This window comes from Mesocricetus auratus, unplaced genomic scaffold (assembly GCF_017639785.1).
Source record: "Mesocricetus auratus isolate SY011 unplaced genomic scaffold, BCM_Maur_2.0 Super-Scaffold_100001, whole genome shotgun sequence".
NCBI classification, from domain to species: Eukaryota; Metazoa; Chordata; class Mammalia; order Rodentia; family Cricetidae; genus Mesocricetus; species Mesocricetus auratus.
Window position 1 is genome coordinate 8,394,856 of NW_024429187.1, and position 16,581 is coordinate 8,411,436.

General features: G+C 42.0%; 1 protein-coding gene across 1 annotated transcript in view; it reads left to right on the top strand.

The window, feature by feature from the left end:
* Pik3c2g (phosphatidylinositol-4-phosphate 3-kinase catalytic subunit type 2 gamma) overlaps positions 1-16,581 on the top strand; it is a 334,840-nt gene that overhangs the window by 196,736 nt on the left and 121,523 nt on the right. Inside the window, exon 19 of the mRNA XM_040743461.1 lies at positions 15,846-16,026. Within this exon, the coding sequence (XP_040599395.1) occupies positions 15,846-16,026 (181 nt within the window). The remainder of the gene's footprint in view (positions 1-15,845; positions 16,027-16,581) is intronic.

A 16,581-nucleotide genomic window follows, 5' to 3' on the forward strand; every position in this document is an offset into this window, starting at 1 on the left:
ATTATGAGGATTGGCATTTTCTTGTGTTAATATTTTAGAAGTTAATACTAAGTTGTAAAAACAAAATTTCAAAAATTCTTGAAAATAAATGTTCTAGCTATTTATTGAATAAATAGGCTCACCTTACCCCCATTACATGCATTCTATATAGGCTTGGTTTGTACTTTCTTTTCAAACTTTCTGATTATCTAGACAACTAGTTTAACTGTTAATGATAGGATTGTCACATCTAATTCAATTAGGTTAAGAAATTATTTCTGGTTGCTAACAACATTCCTAATTTTTCCCTGTGATCTGAGTCCTGAAATTACTATGTGACAGAATTTTGCTGCTATTGTCTTAAAATTTTTTGTCTCTTTTTTAGGACTTATTTTTGCTAATTTTAAAGGATTTCGGTGTGTGTGTGTGTGTGTGTGTGTAATGCATATGAGTGCAGGCACCCACAAAAAAACAGAGGCACCAGATCTCTTGGAACTACAGTTACAGGTGGTTGTGAGTTATTGATATTAATGCTAGAAACTGAACTTAGGTTCTCTGCAAGAGCATTAATTACTGAGCCGTCTCTTTAGGCCCTTTTAAGAATATTATTTTTATTTATTTATTTATTTATTTATTTTGGTTTTTCAAGACAGGGTTTCTCTATATTGTTTTGGAGGCTGTCCTGGAACTTGCTCTTTAGACAAGGCTGCTCTCAAACTCACAGAGATCTGCCTGCCTCTGCCTCCCGAGTGCTGGGATTAAAGGCATGCACCCCCCAATGCCCAGCGTTAAAAATATTGTAAAAACTTCATATACATGTGTATGGTTTGCTTAATTTTTAATTAATATGTGTTAGTAAATTGTACTTTAAAATATGCTTGTGTTTTTGTACAAATATTATTGCACAGAAGCCTATGAAAAAGGTTTGATTACTCAAAGAAAACACATATGCAAACACAATTTCTTAGGAGTCCATAATTCTAGACTTGTTAGCAAGTTAGCTGGGTACATGTCCTGAAATTTTCATTCATGGATACAAGAAATCAAGTTCAGGAAGATGGGTGTTCTAGTCTCATTCTGTTGCTTAGATAAAAGACTGATCAAAAGTAACTTAGGGGACAGACGGATATCTTTCAGGTTACTGGTCACCGTCTGTCACTGAGGGCATCTGGGTAGGACTCAAACAGGAGCTTGAAATGGAAACCATGGAGAGTGCATTGGTGTGGTTTTCATCTATGCTTTATGGCTCAATTCCCCTCCCAAAGCAAACTACAGAACTGAGAATTTCTCTCTGGCAAGATGAGTCATAGTCATTCTAAACTTTATTTACCTTTCTGTCTTAGTTAGAGATAGCCATAAAAAAGTTCAATAAACTATGCAGATCTGATAATAGGTGATATATTAAGACCTCTTCATTCTAGAAGGGTCTAGGCTTATAACACAGAAGAAAGAATACTGCACAGAGAGATCTAGAAGCATCCAAGTATATACAAGTCTTGGTGAGTTGCCCCTCCGAGTGCACTGGCTGTGCTACAATTGATCATACCTATGTGATAAAGTCTGTATTGGACACAAAGAACAGGATTTGAAGAGCTCTTTGACACGTGCAGGAACCCAGAGAAACTTGGGAGCTCTCTTCCCTCTCCAGACACCTTCCACTAAGCATCCCTAAGCAAGTGGGCCTACGTTGTATAAGAGAGAGTGGGTGAGCAAGTGGCATCCTGCTTCTGGGTTGTGGCCTTAAGTTTCAACTGTAACTTCCCTCTACTGTGGACTGTAGGCTGGAAGTGTAAGAAAAAACAAGTCCTTTCCTCCCCCAAATTGCTTTTGGTCAGAGGATTTTGTCCCAGCAAAAGAAAGAAAACTGAAAGAGGCAAAATAATAGTCAGGTAGTTTAGGCAACATAGATTCGTTTCTTCATAGTGCTGAAAACCAGAAGTTCAGGATCAGGGCTGTGTATGACATGCAGACACTTGATGTGGCCTTCTGTCTGGGTGCACAACCCTCAGAGACCTTCCTCCCTCTTCTTACAAGGACACTAACCCTGTTGGACTACTGACCCCCACCTCCCGTCCTTATAACCTCACTTCATATTCATTTACTATTTGAAGAAAAGACCCTATCTTCAAATATCTCAACTGTCAGGACTTCCAAAACTTGTGTCAAATAGAAACATTCAGTCCGTATGAACAACAGACTGATAGCAGACATCACCACCATTTAATAAACACTCGGGTGGAGCAAAGCTCCTGGCATAGTCATATGAAAATGCTGGAAATGGAGAGAGCCTGGTACTGTTTCTCCCTATGTCATATGGAGGTTCCTGCCTACAAAGTACATTCTGGAAAGTGACTGTAAGGCATCATGTAAGTCAAAAGGCAATTAGCAGGAGGGTCACGGAGGTCTTAAAGGGTGCCAGGAAGCCTTCACTGGGTTGCTGAAAGGAACGAGACTGAAAGGAGCCAGCCCACTTCAAGGGACAGCATCTTTCATGGGGATGAACAAGAACATCCCAGATATTTTCCCGGAACATCAAACATGGCTCCAAATCTTATGGAAAGCGTCCCAGGGAACCTTCAACATTTTGACAGGACAAACCACACTGCTGGTGACTCTGAAAGATGAAGGTTGAAGCAGCTGCCCCAGCTGTGACATGAAGCTGAAGTGCCAAGAACACGGGCTATTTCAAAGCCAGCCTTGCCTTACACCTGTAAAACTGCCCCTCCAGCTGTGTTCAAACACCTGAGCGGCTCCCCTCACGACATGGGGATTATAACAAAGTTTTCCACATGAGCTGCATGAGAACAAAAGGCTGGGGGGTAAAGAGGATTATTTCATTATTAATATTAGGTTGCTACTCTTATGAAACATTCATCCCATCCACCAAAGGAATTGCTTTATCGTAAAAAGAAATTTCGTTAAAGGAACTTTATGTAAAAGATGCTTACATTGCCTTTAAAAGAACTAAACATGTATCCGGGGGAGAAAAAATTAGAAGAATGGAGTTAGGAACTCAGAGCCATATTTTCCAAGAGTAAGGGGAAAATAGTCATTTCTGTGGCTAATTTAAAATTCCACCCAGCAGGCTTTGAGCATTAATTACACGTCAGGCAGAATTTATTGTGTTATGTACATGTGCTGATGTTAGAGCGTCCCTGTTTCTCTTCTGCTATAACTTGTAGTTATTTGGAACCGTGGGTCCAATTAAGGTATGTTCTGCAAAGAACGCATGTGCGTTGTGCACAGCCCATCTGGAGCCTTAAGTTTCCAGATGCTATCTGTGCATTACTTCCCATCTAGTCTCCTTTTCCCCTCCCCTTCTCCGATGCCACCCAGGCCTGTGGTTCTTGATGAACCACAGCAGGTCAGGTTTTAACTCCGTCCAACGTTGGTCCTGCTTTCTCAGGTGAGGAAGAGATGGAGGGACAGTGGCTGTGATGAATGGTTTACATTGTTAGATCCCACGTGCGTATGCATCTTTTGGGTTAGGTGAGGAGGACCAAGGCTTCCAACCTTAAAACATTTCACACAAAATTATATTTACTCTATCAAACCTTTCTTAAATTTAAAACTGTGTGCCCAAAGAAGAAGGGAAAATAATAATTTTGATGGACTTTGGCAAGGGGTTTTTAAATGGCAGAACCAGATGAAATAAGGAACCTGAAGAGAAGAAAGAAGGTGATTTTTGAGAGTGCAGCCTCAGTGGCTTAGCAAGATGGAAGCAAAAAGAACAGATCTGTTGCTGGTTTTCTTTCCCTCCTGTCCAGCGGCCACTTCAGCCCCAAACAAACACACAGAGACACATACTAATTATAAAACTGTTGGCCAATGGCTAGGGCTTCTTACTGGCTAGCTCTGTCTTAATTATTAACCCATAACTACTAATCTATGTGTTTCTACATGGACTTACCTTACCGGAGAATGCCTGGTGTGTCCTATCTTCCTGGTTCCTCCATGGCATCCTCTTCTGTGGCTCCTCTGCTTACCTTTCCCAGAATTCTTCTCATATCCTAGCCCTGCCTATCTCTACTGACTATTGGCCAAACAGTGTTTTATTCATCAACCAATAAGAGGAACATATAAAAAATATATACAGAAGGACAGGAGACTGGCAAGAAAAATGATTCCTAGATTCCATGCTAGTGTAAGGAGTAGTAAGAAAGGGTTCTGGGGTCAGATAATATGAGTTTGCATCCTCAGACCACTGACTTTTGACTCTCGGAAGTTGTTCAGTGTCCATGAACCATAGTATCACAGTATTGTAAAGATTTACAATACTCAGAGCTCATGTGTAAACTGCCTAACAAAGCAGCAAGGCAAGGGGCTTGGAAAACATCTAGTGTAAAGTGAATGCTTGATAGCTTACAGTAAGTATTGCAAATACAGAGTGCTAAAGCTGAAATTTGGATTGCTGTCCCTTTTCACCATTTGATGATGACCCTGAATACCTTGCCAAGCTTGGTACAGACACAAAGTCCAGATCACCTTGCAGTGAATTTTAACACAGACACATGGTTTGCAAAGAACTCTGTACACCAGTCAAGAACTCCGTGTTCCCAGCGTGGGACACTGAGCCAATCCTTCATTTCAGTTCCCTTAATTGGTCAAGTGAACAGTGGGACAGAGGTCTCAACCTGTCACACAGCTCTGTGCTCGTGTAATATCAGTTCCTGGAGAGTGTGGGTTATGGCAAGGGTGTGTGTGTGAGTAATATGGGAAGGATGAAGAATGGCCAAGAACCCCGGACACACGACAGAGAAGGTTTTACCCAAGGAGGAGCTGCAGGAGCAGGAGGACCCTCAGTTCAGAGGAAGGGGAAGAGTGGGATTGAAGGTGGGAGGTTCCATAGCCAGCCTTGGTTGTGCATCCAATGGTGTTTCTTTTAAGAATTATCAAGAACAGGTGGCAGCATGGGAATGGGTTGTGAGAGAACTCACTATCCCTGGCTCCATGCTTAGTTTAAGAAAATGGTTTGCAACACCAAACACTAACCCACATTAATAGAAATGGGAGGGATACTGCTGCCTGGGGAAACAGCCTCTGAGGGGGAAGGGGAAATGACACTCACACTCTCTCTCGGTGGTTTCCTTCTTTATTATTCCGTAGTCTTCATTCTGTGTTCTATATTCTCTTTTCTTATGTCTTTCCAGAAATGTCCCTCCCGTCTCTCTAGAAGCTGTGCTTCTTCTCACTCTCTTGGTGCTCTCATTCTTGATGTTTCCCTTCTACCCATTTTAATTCTATAAGTCTATCTCTGTTCCTTCCCTTATAGCTTACGGACCCCAGAAAACTTTTTTAGGCAATATAAAAATTACAATGTGATTACATTTTGTTTTTCAAGTGAGTGAATACAAGCAAAAACCAGAATGTTTTCCATATCCCTTACATGATTAAGCATTTTATGTATTACAGATGAAAAACAAATTATTCTAAGAGCCCACGTTACATTCATACTCAAGCAACTTTTTACAAATTAGCCACGTAGGCAAGCAAGCTATTCTTCTCAGTCAGGTCTTTCACTGACAGGCTACATTTTATGGTTACAAAGAAGAGACTAATCACACTATCACTTATCTTGAAAAGCAATCTTATAAAGAATATTAAAGGAATCACAAACCTAAATGTTTATATGAAAAAGATTCAGTCAGCTCTACTTTAAATCATCAATAGTTTCTTGTATCAGGAGATTGAGGGCAGAAATGGGCACAAAGAACTAATCGTCGCCTTTGATCATCAACCAACCCTAGCAAGTACATCATCTAGTAACAAACAACTGGGCTACTCTGTATTTTTTAACCTCAGTTATTTGTCCTTGTGAACTTTAGATGTTTTTTAGGGTTTTTCATCTCAAAGATGTTATCAAAACATCTGATCTAACCCAAAGTTGTTTTAAGACTTTTATTCAGCTAACGATGAACACCAAAACCTGTGACTGTACCTTTCAGCTGTAAAGCTAATAGAATTTGAACTAGGTAGGCTACTGGAACTCAATTGTTTTTCCTAATCATTAGCCTTAAGCCACAGTCTATGTGGCTCCTCAATAGACACTCAAGTGTTCTAGCTGTGCAACACTTCCTTGTTTATATTTTTTTATCATCAAAACTCTTATTTAAACTAAGATTATTGTTACCAACCAGATAGTACAGCTTAGGAAGAAATCATCTTCATAGTAACCCACAGGTAAAAATGCCAAGTAGAACGGGATGCTTCTATGAGATAAACACACTACGTGGCAGGCAGTGGGGATCTCCCCACACCCAATCACACCACACCAGATACCAGAGGAAGCATGGCAGCAGCAGACATGTAAAGGCACAGCAGAAGCAAAAGTCATCCTGAGGTCTGTGGTCTCTCTGGGCCTTACCTGTCTGAGGTTCAGCCACCAGGGATTGGCATCTCGTTGGGCTGGCACCCTGAAGTCAGCTGCCATCTGCTGCTCCTCTCACACGGCCACTGGCAGAGAGTGAGGGCACGGTTTCTGTTCTAAATCACATTATTCATGACTTAATTACTTACGAGATTCGACTGCATGTAAGTAGATTGGAAGGATATGGTGAATGGTACCCTTCAGCAGAGGGCGTGGGAGGGATTCTCATTTTCTCTTATAGGTTCGGGAATCTCAGAGTGGAACTTACCTACCTAGCATAACTTTTTCTATTAGAGTTTGATCCTAAGAATGTGTCATTGCAAGACAGTCATTCTAATTGTTACTGATCACACAATTTTTGCCTGGAAAAGCCACTCAACGTTTTAATGAAATATGTGACTATGGAGGTTCATAAAACATTTTATCTGACTGTTGATTAATTACAATGGTGGCTATATACCTATATGGGCAAGCGCATACTCTGAGGGCCAACACTAAGTAGAAATGGACATCCAAGGACAAGAGAAAAATTGTAGCCTAACCCTTTTGTGAGTCTGTGGTTGAGAAGCCTGTTGTTTAAGCTAAAGGGATGGTGCCTGGCTTAAGAGTACCTGCTGCTCTTGCAGAGGACCATTCTCTCCGTCCAAACCAAGGGGCATATGATCACCTGTAACTCTAGCTCCGGATAATCTGATGCCCTCTTATGGATCTTGTAGTCACTGCACATATGTGTTGTTCGTTCACTCACTCACTCACTCACAGACAGACAGACACAAACACACAATAGTAAGTATTTTAAAGAAAGAATCCCACATTAATTGTATCATCACTGTGGCAGAATTCACACGGCAGAGACAATGTAAGGAGGTCATATTTTGTAGGAAATTTCTAAGGTATCAGTGGATCAGGGTGGAAATGCCTTAGAGTGGCTGACACCTTGGAAGACAGGAAGCAGAGCAAACCATAACAAGATGGGGCCAGATAAAGATGACAGCCTCCAAACCATAACCCCAGGGATCCATTTCATCCCATCAGGCCCCATCTTCTCCCTCCTAATAGTCTCTTCAGATTTTGAAACTTGTATCAAGGGAGCAAGACATTCATTATGTCTAATCTCTCTGGAAATAGCTGTTGTGGAAATGACTTTAACTTTGTAAATCTGGGTTGCATTTCTTTATGCTGTGGAATATTACCTTAACTGTGTAAAGAAAGGTGTGTTACATTTGTTTATGCTGCATTTATCTAATTATGGAAAAACATGTTGCATCTAAGGCACATGTTTGGTTTAATAAAAAAAGCTACTAGCTAGGCAGAAGGTATAGCAGGGACTCCTGGGCAGAGAGAGGTGGAGGGGGGGGGGAGAAAGGCAGGGTGCCAACTAGACTCAGAGGAAGCGAGACATGCAGGAGGAGAGGTAAAAGCCATGAGCTATGTAACAGCACATAGACTAATAGAAATGGGTTCATTTAAGTCATAAGAGCTAGTTAAGACCTAAGCTAAGGCCAAGCTTTCATAATTAATAAGAAGTCTCTGTATTGTTTGGGAGCTGGCTGGTGGAACAGAGAAAGACTCATTACAAATGGTTTCGTAGATACACCCAGAAGTGTGTTTTCACAATCTCCCAAGTATTTCTTTTTTTATTGCATTTTTTAATTTTATTTTCCAGTTTAAATTTAGATAAGAAACAAGGTTGCTTCACAAGTCAGTTCCAGGTCCCTCTCCCTTTCCCTCCCCTCCTCCCGAGCCCTTCCCCCAACCCCCCCCGTTATCCCCTCATTCCCCCAGGGAGAGTGAGGCCCTCCATGGGGGAGTCCATAGTCTGTCATTTCATATAGGGCAGGGCTTAGACCCTTCCCCAAGAGTTCAGGGTGAGAGTGCACCTCCCAAGTGTTTCTTAACTCAATCAAGTTGTCAATCGAGACAAAGCTTCACAAACCACATGTTCTTGTTTTGTGCTCCAAACCTTTTATCTTCTGGAATGCTGAAGTCCTTCTATGACAATCTTCCTCTTGCACTCACTCAGATATTTAACTGTCTCCTACAGTTTTCTTCAAACTGACTGCATTTGATAGTTTTGAATAAAGCTTTCATTATCCTTTGTGTCCTATCTTTGACCATCCACACCCTCGGATTCAAAGTGGAGTAGAATCTAAAACTCCCTGGTAGTTTTTAGCTACCAGATAACTCCCACCAGTCTTTCCAGTGTAACATTTCCTTTCTCCATAATTCGCCATATTCTTGTCCCCATCAATTCTCCATCACCGGGTGTGTTTTAAATTGGGTCCCTGCAATGGCTAATAGGTGGGTTAGTGGCTTCCTAATTGACTTCCCATTGCCCTTGATTTTGGGGGTAGAGAGAGAAAAGAGAAGTAGCTTTCACACACTGAAGAGCAAATATATATTAGTAAATTCCCAGTCTGAGCTGAGGTTCCACTCCCCGCATACACACGCACTAATCCATTGTCAAGAATGTTGTGGTTACTGGGTATGAGCTCTGGGTGTGCAGGGATGGGGGTGAGGGTGTGGAGGGGTGTGGGTTGCCTTCATAGTGGGAAATCTTGCTTTGGCTCTTCCTTCACCTACACACATGTGGCCACTTCATGGGTTTATTTGAAATGTGAGAAAGCTATAGCCCCGATTTTTAAAACAGTTGGTATACAGAAGGCAGCCCACTCCTTTATTAATCCTCGTCACCATGACAGCCTTGACATTGCTTCCTGTTCGCATAATCCCAGGGGAAATGACAAGCCCTTTTACTGAATGGCAGGCTCCCATGCTTACATGCACCTGAATCTCTGTAAAGGACTCTGCATGTGCCCCTGCTCATGGTGCTCTCCCAGGCTGGGGGTCATAACGGGACCATTGCAGTCCCAGGATGATGATGACTTCTGGCTTCCAAGCAGCCCATCCGAGAACATGTGCAGAGATCCCAAGTAGTAGTAATGCTCTGTCTAGTGTATTCATCATTCTAAAGAGCCTTGAGAGATAATCTGCAATAGATTCCCAAAGGCTGAGACAACGGATGCACCTTCCCCACAGCCAGTACAAGATGAGGTATTTGTAGAACACCTCCGAGGCAACAAGGGTACATATCATTCAACCGGATGATTCAGATGGCTCTTCATCCAAAGCCATCCTTCCAGTTCAATATGTCAGACTCTAGATGCCGCCACTGCAGCAGAGTGGCCAACTACCCAGCAGTGTGTAGAAACCCATCCATCACTGACTGCCCTTTGCCTGTGTTTAACCGTGTCGTGTAGACCCCAAACAATCTCACCACTGCTGTGTTGCTTGTATCAGCCTAAGACAGTCCCTCTGACTGTCCCCTTTCAGATGCACAACATTTGGCTGGACAAAGCAACAGATGGTACATAGGCCTATTCAGACTTCTAAATGAATCAAAAGGTATGCTAGTCATAATAAAATAACAGTAAAAATTTCAGCATTATGGGAGACCATACATGTTCAAATGAGCAGAGCCAAATCATGTTTTGAAGCACCCTTTGGGACTTTTTATGATCCATAACAAAAAGCAATTTTTACTGCCTAAAGACTTTTTTATTTTATTCTGAAGTAGTATCCAGAAATTGATCACTCATCTAACTCACTAGATTTGACTCCTGATAATTTTTTAAATTTTTTTTAAGTAATTAGGTTTTCCCACAATTATCCTCAGTGCTGCCACTGGAAATGTTTAAAAAACATGTGCCACATTCTAACCACATTCTAAAGCTGATTCAAACAAATGTGGGAAAATAAAAAAAATGAAGAAAAGGGGAAGTATGGGATTTGGCATATTCATCAGTTTTTTTTAATTAGTTTTGAGATAAGGTCTTACTATCTAGCCCCAGATATTCTCAAACTCACCTCGTAGACCATACTGGCCTGGAACTCACAGAGATGTGACTGCCTCTGCCTCCTGTGTGCTGGGACTAAAGGTGTATGCCGCCACTCCTGGCCAAAGGTTCTTAGCATATCAACTGAGAGGCCCAAGGCTGCTGAAGCTTGGAGCAACCAAGCTTTTCTCGGCTGCAACTTCACTTCATCAGGCTTTGGGCATTCAAAGTGAACTCTGCTCCACAGGGTTCCCTCACCCCAGTCATCCAGAAACCACTCCTGGATCTTCTCACAGCTAAAAATCAAAATAATGAGATGCTCCATTAAACCCCTCAGAATGTGTAACATATCTGAATGTGCACACACAGTCCAACCAGTTCCTGGGTCAGCACTAGGGCAAAATGAGCTGGTGTGGTCCTGATAAGTGTATTAGAAGATGTAGGTTTTTGTCCTGTCTGGTCCCACAGCTGCTTTGCCCCAAATAAACACATGGACACTACATTAATTATAAAACTGTTGGCTGATGCCTAGGGCTTCTTACTGGCTACCTCTCTCTTAATTATTATCCCATAACTACTAACTATGTATTTCTACATGGCCTTATCTTGCCTGAGAACACCTGGTGCATCCTATCTTTCCTGTGTCTACATGGCGTCTCTTTGAGGTCTCTCTGTCCTCTCTCCCCGGCTTTCTCTTTGTATCCTAGCCCTGCCTATCTTCCTGACTCTACTGACCAATCAGTGTTTCATTTATCAACCAATAAGAGAAACATATACACAGAAGGACATCCCCCATCATATATTCTGGTCATAGGAAGGCACTGGAGGTCTTCTGGCAAAGTGGGGCATGACCAATCTTCTTCAGAAGAAAAAACATCATGTTGGAAACATTGATCATACCTACCACACAGTGTTGGGCACAAAGGAATGCTCACCTATAAACAAATAATAATCATTTACAACCATAGTATGGGTATAAGCGAGATCAATTGTTTCTCTGATAGAACCCCTCATACATTTAAAAGTCTAAAAATACAAATAATCTCTAAAGAAAAATGTAACTATTTTCTAAAGTATTGCCTTTGTGAGCATTTTTATATTTCAGTAGTTATAAACTATTGGTGTTGGAAAATAGACACTGCCTGATGACGATGTACTGACGAGCACATATTTGTCTTGGCTCATATTGACATGCAACAGAGCAGGATGAATATTTGCAAAAAGCAAGCCTGTATGTTAACAATGAACCAATCAAAGGGCACTGCCATCTGTGTGAAGTGCTAACTAGATATCTCAGCCACTTAGATGTAAAATAACACTATCAAAATAGTAATGCTAACACAATTCTGTACTGAGTGTTGATTTTCAGCCTTTATTTCTCCTGGGGGTCTGCGCGTCCTTGAAGAATTCACATCCTAGAATCTCACAATGTTTTCTAGCACTAGTTTCCTGATCTGCACATGCCTCAGATCATGGGAAGAAGCAACGAAGGCAGGAGAGGATGGAAGCAGGCAGGAGCCCTAGAGAGGCCTGAGGTTGCTCGTCATGGTGGAACTCCATTCTTTTCTGATTGTGGGTTGGTGCCCCTCTTCGTTCACAGGGAATTCATGGTGGAGAAAATCTCAGCTACCCCCGATGATGTGGGGCGTTATGCTGTGGAGAACTAAAATCAAGAGCTGGCAGACGGGAGAGAATTTAGGGGGCAAAGGAGACTGGATGGTGTGATTGCTATGTCCTTCCCTGCTGGTAGACTCATGAGATGTGAACTCTCTACTTTCCCAGTGACTCCAGCAGGTTGTTTATCATATGCCAGATGCTTGTCCTCTGCCAAAATAAATCCAAGGAAAACCTCCCTTTCGTGCTAGTTAAGGTTTACGGCTATTCTGAGCATCTCTGAGTCCAGGAGAGCCAATTAATTTAGAGACACACCATCCTGGCAGATGTGGTGTCACCCAAGTTATGTTTCCTTCACTCTTGCTTCCTGTCTATAATACTGAAGGCAGCCCAAACCTTCCCCAGCTAGCTGGGTTTTTTTTTCTGTGTGTGTGCTTGCTTCAGAGCTGCCAGGGCATACAGTTGGGAATAGCTCATCAAAGCAACTGGATAAGAGACAATATCCAGGAACATCGTACCTGGGTCTTGCAGGCCACAGGATGAGCTACAATCTCTGGAACTTTGAGATTCAGCTCATAGTCTGAGCATGATCACATCCCCCGCATTTTAAAAGCCCGCTCTTTCAAAGGGTCTGATGCTCCTCAGTCCCCTTGACCTTTACTTTCTATTTTTAAACATTTCACTTGGCAGTCTCTTTCAAAAACAGGATTACTGTAATGGTCAAGGGACAGTAGCCAACTAATTTCTAGTTTCTTATAAACAGAAGCAATGGGTAAAGATCACAGCATGAAGGATTTGGCTCTTCTTAGAGGGAAGGTCACCAACACACAACTGAGAGACACCCCACACGAAACTGCCTTCCAACCATTGTTGAAAGTTCAGGGCCTGTTAATTTCTATTACCAGTAAAAGTGTCTGTGCCTAAGGGTGCAGGAACAGAATAATTGGCCCCTCATGGTCATCTGTAGCACTGTATAGTTTTATTCCTGCCGTGCATAAAAACAAACTCCTTACACGTAGAGCTTGAGCCCTGCCTCATCGGGAGAGTATGTGTTCTTGGCAGGATTCAGGATTTAAGCCAGCTACATTCTCCAAGAAAATGACAACACGAACCTCTGAGAATTCTTAGCCCTGATGTGTTTTACATCACGGTCACATATTCTCTATGCAAATTTCCACTGCTTTACTGTGTTGTCGACCAGGAATCAAACTGATATTTTCCTTCTTGAACTGGAAAGCATCAAGTACATGGCTTACAGGAGAAGTAAATTTATTTCTGGTCGAAAAACAAAGGCATTAAAATGCCAATTAACTATTCAGCTTTGGCAGTCCTTAAGGCATCAACCCTAAAACAGGCCTTTTCTTTGGTTATGTTAGTAAAATGCTGAGGGTTTCATTTGTACAGAAGAACCTATTTTTATAATGTATTTACAGCAGCTCCATGGTTGTGGATTTGTATTTCTAAACTGGAACAGGTTAACATATTGCAGAGCACAATTGGCTCAATCTTCAAGGTATAAGAAAATGCTGACAAATATTCAAATGGGAAATGGAAACTCCCTACCTCGCGGAACCCAAATAAACTGTAAAAGGTCACACCACCACAATCCTTGGTGCAGGAGTCTGAAAGGCATAGTTCTCCATGAAGGATCTTGGAGCTGTGCGTGGCTGTGCCTCATCTTACAGATTTGTGTTCACTTACACGACCACACATTTTCTCGGAATCTTCAGACGATGGCATGGTTCACTTACGACCTGTCGGGCGCTTCGCAACTCTCATCACGGGGATAAGCAGAAAGGCCTTCCGTTTGTCTGCTCTTTCCCTGATAGTAACAAGGTTATGAGTGCAGCACAGTTTTTCTGCCATGCACCCTCAGCCCCTTCGAGTTTCGTTACGTCCACGTTTCCCGTGCTTTCCGGGAGTAATTAAGCATTGATATTTCACACAAAGTTTGTCTTTGCTTCGGGACAAAGAAGGAGGCGGTGAAGACAGGCTGGCTCCGAGAGGCTGGTGAAAGAAGAGGCGTTCACTTTTAAAGCCACACCCTCAACCTGCTTATCTTTAAATGTAACAGAACACAGTTGAACAGAAGCATCGCTAGACCTCTGCGTTGTCCTACATGCTGTGCAAGAATGCAGAAGCAGAAATGAAGAACGACAGGCGCGCAGGGCGTTGGTGGCGCATGCCTTTAATCCCAGCACTCGGGAAGCAGAGGCAAGCTGATCTCTGTGAGTTCGAGGCCAACCTGGTCTACAGCCTCCAAAACAATACAGAGAAACTGTCTCGAAAAAAAAAAAAAAAAAGAATGGCAAGCACTGTGATGGTTTACGCTAACTGCCAAGGTGCTGACATGGTCCAGACTCACCTTGGAGACACGTCTGTGGCCTGGCTGTGTCTGTAAGGGAGTTTCTAGATTGTGTTTATTAGAATGAGTCAAAAGATCCACCCTAAATGTGGACAGCGTCATTTCACGGACTGGGGGTCCTGAGCTGAATAAGGAGAAAATAAGCTGAGCACCAGCACCCACAGCTTGTGCTTCCTGGCTGTGATTTGACGCGATCACCTGCCTTACGCTACTGTTTGGTGGATGGTACCCTCAGACTGTGAGCCCAAACAAACCCCTTCTTCCTTCATGATCTGTAGATGTTTTACCACAGCAATGAGAAAGACAACTAATGCATGCTTCTAGCTTTCTTTGGTTAGTTGGTCTTGCTTTTGCTTCTCCTTTTTTTGTGTGTGATTTTTGTTTTCTGTTTTCTGACAATAATGCCAAATGTTGTTTTTCCCCCTATTATTCTTGTCCCTTATTTTCTTCAAGCTCTTCTTCTAGCTTGAATCCTATTTTCAAAAGAGGAGAAAATTAAAGACCAATTGAGATTGCATGAATCAATCTGAAAGTAGTTAAGTTTCAAAGGAATTGTTCCTTTTTATTCTACTCTTGTGTTTTAAGGCATAATAGAAAGAAAGGTTTTAGCATATTGTAATTGCTTTTAAGGCAATATAAATTGCCAAGCGGCAGACAGAGTAAACAAATTCCTGTTACCACTTGCAAGCATTGTCACCCATACTCTATGAGTAGACTGTCAGGCACACTGAACTTGACATGTAGAAGCTGCAAAATGCAAAAAGGCCCCCTGCTCCAAGGTGCTAAACACATGATTACATCAGCACTCTACATTCTAGTCAAGTCTACAGTGAGGATTATTAGTTTATATACAGAGAAGGAAAGTGCAGGAGAGATAGTTCAGCAGTTATGAGAACTTGCTGCTCTTGCAGAGGGTCTGAATTCAGTTTCCATCATCTACCTCAGATGACTCACAGTCACCACTAACTCCAGATCCAAGGATCTAACACCCTCTTCTGGCCTTCAAGGGCACCTGCACACATATGGATACAAACACACACACAGACACACACACACACACACACACACACACACACATGCACAGACACCCCTTAAGAACTGAAATGCCTTTTTTTAAATGCACAAAGAATGTTCCAACTTAAGTGGTTTATATGGTGTAGAGCTAAGAATTGAGTCCAGAAATGTCTTGAAGCAAACAAAACAGTTTCTTGTCTTTACAATGTCTTCCTTCATATTACCAGGGGGCATTCTGGGGTGGGTTGGGATCCATACATATGTATGTGATGGATTGGGGTAGATAACTTGACAAAAAGTTGGCCTTCATAGCTAAATTACAATGTAATATCATCCCTTGTCAAAAAGTGTTTATGAATCCTTGCCCATAGTTTAGTAATTCTGAGATTTCCTGACTTAAGTGTTTGTTATGGAATTAAGAAGAGCAGAAGAAGAAAAAGTACATCGGGAATTGAAAGAAGAAAGGGCAGTGTTTTTATTGATTCTTCTCTCTTGGAGGCTCATTAGCTATCAGATGAAATTTGATGACTGCCAACAAATACACAGCACTCTTCCCATCTTAAGCTGCTAAACTGCCCCCAGGCATGACATACAGATTACTTATTGTTCCTACTGGAGGAGGTTTTAAAAGTATCTCGTTCAGACCTAGAATTTTTTCTCTCTCCTCCAGGCTGCTGAGGGAGGCACAAGCTGAAGACTGCTTTAAAAGCTGGTATCAGAAACTGTCGGCTGCTCTCCAGTTCTGCGTCGGGGAAGCCTTGAACGATGAGCTTTCCAAGGAGCAGAAACTTGTCAAACTTTTGGGGGATATTGGCGAGAAAGTGAAGTCTGCCAGTGACCCCCAGAGACAGGTTGGTGAAGACATCAATCTTTAGCATACTGTAAATGTCTACCTTTGAGTCAACTGTTTTCAGTTTCATATCGTGGAAAACAAACTCCTCAAATATACTAAGTCAGAAAACTTTCAAATTAAGTATTTTTCCATTAACTTTTCTTAAAGCTAATAATATTTTCAATCACCATGACACAAATGACTTTGGTATGTTAGCAGGTGTGTATCACACCTAACAAGAAGATACGTACTTGAAAGCAACAGAGTCCTGATGAAATACTATTTCTTTAAATTTTATTTTGCTCTTAATTGTATGTTTGTGAGCACGTCCTTGTGTATGTCCACATGAATGTAGGTCTTCCCACAGGCCAGAAGAAGGCAGCAGAGCCATGGCGCTACAGTTGTGTGTTTCCTAACTTAGACTCTGGGAACAGAACTCAAATCCTCTGGAAGATCAGCAAATAACCTTAGCTTTTAAGTACCACTGTGTGATCTCAACAGACCCCTGAGGTTACAGCCTTCACACTGTGACACAGTCAGTCTTCTGGGAGAAGATCACAGTCTAGCTCACTAT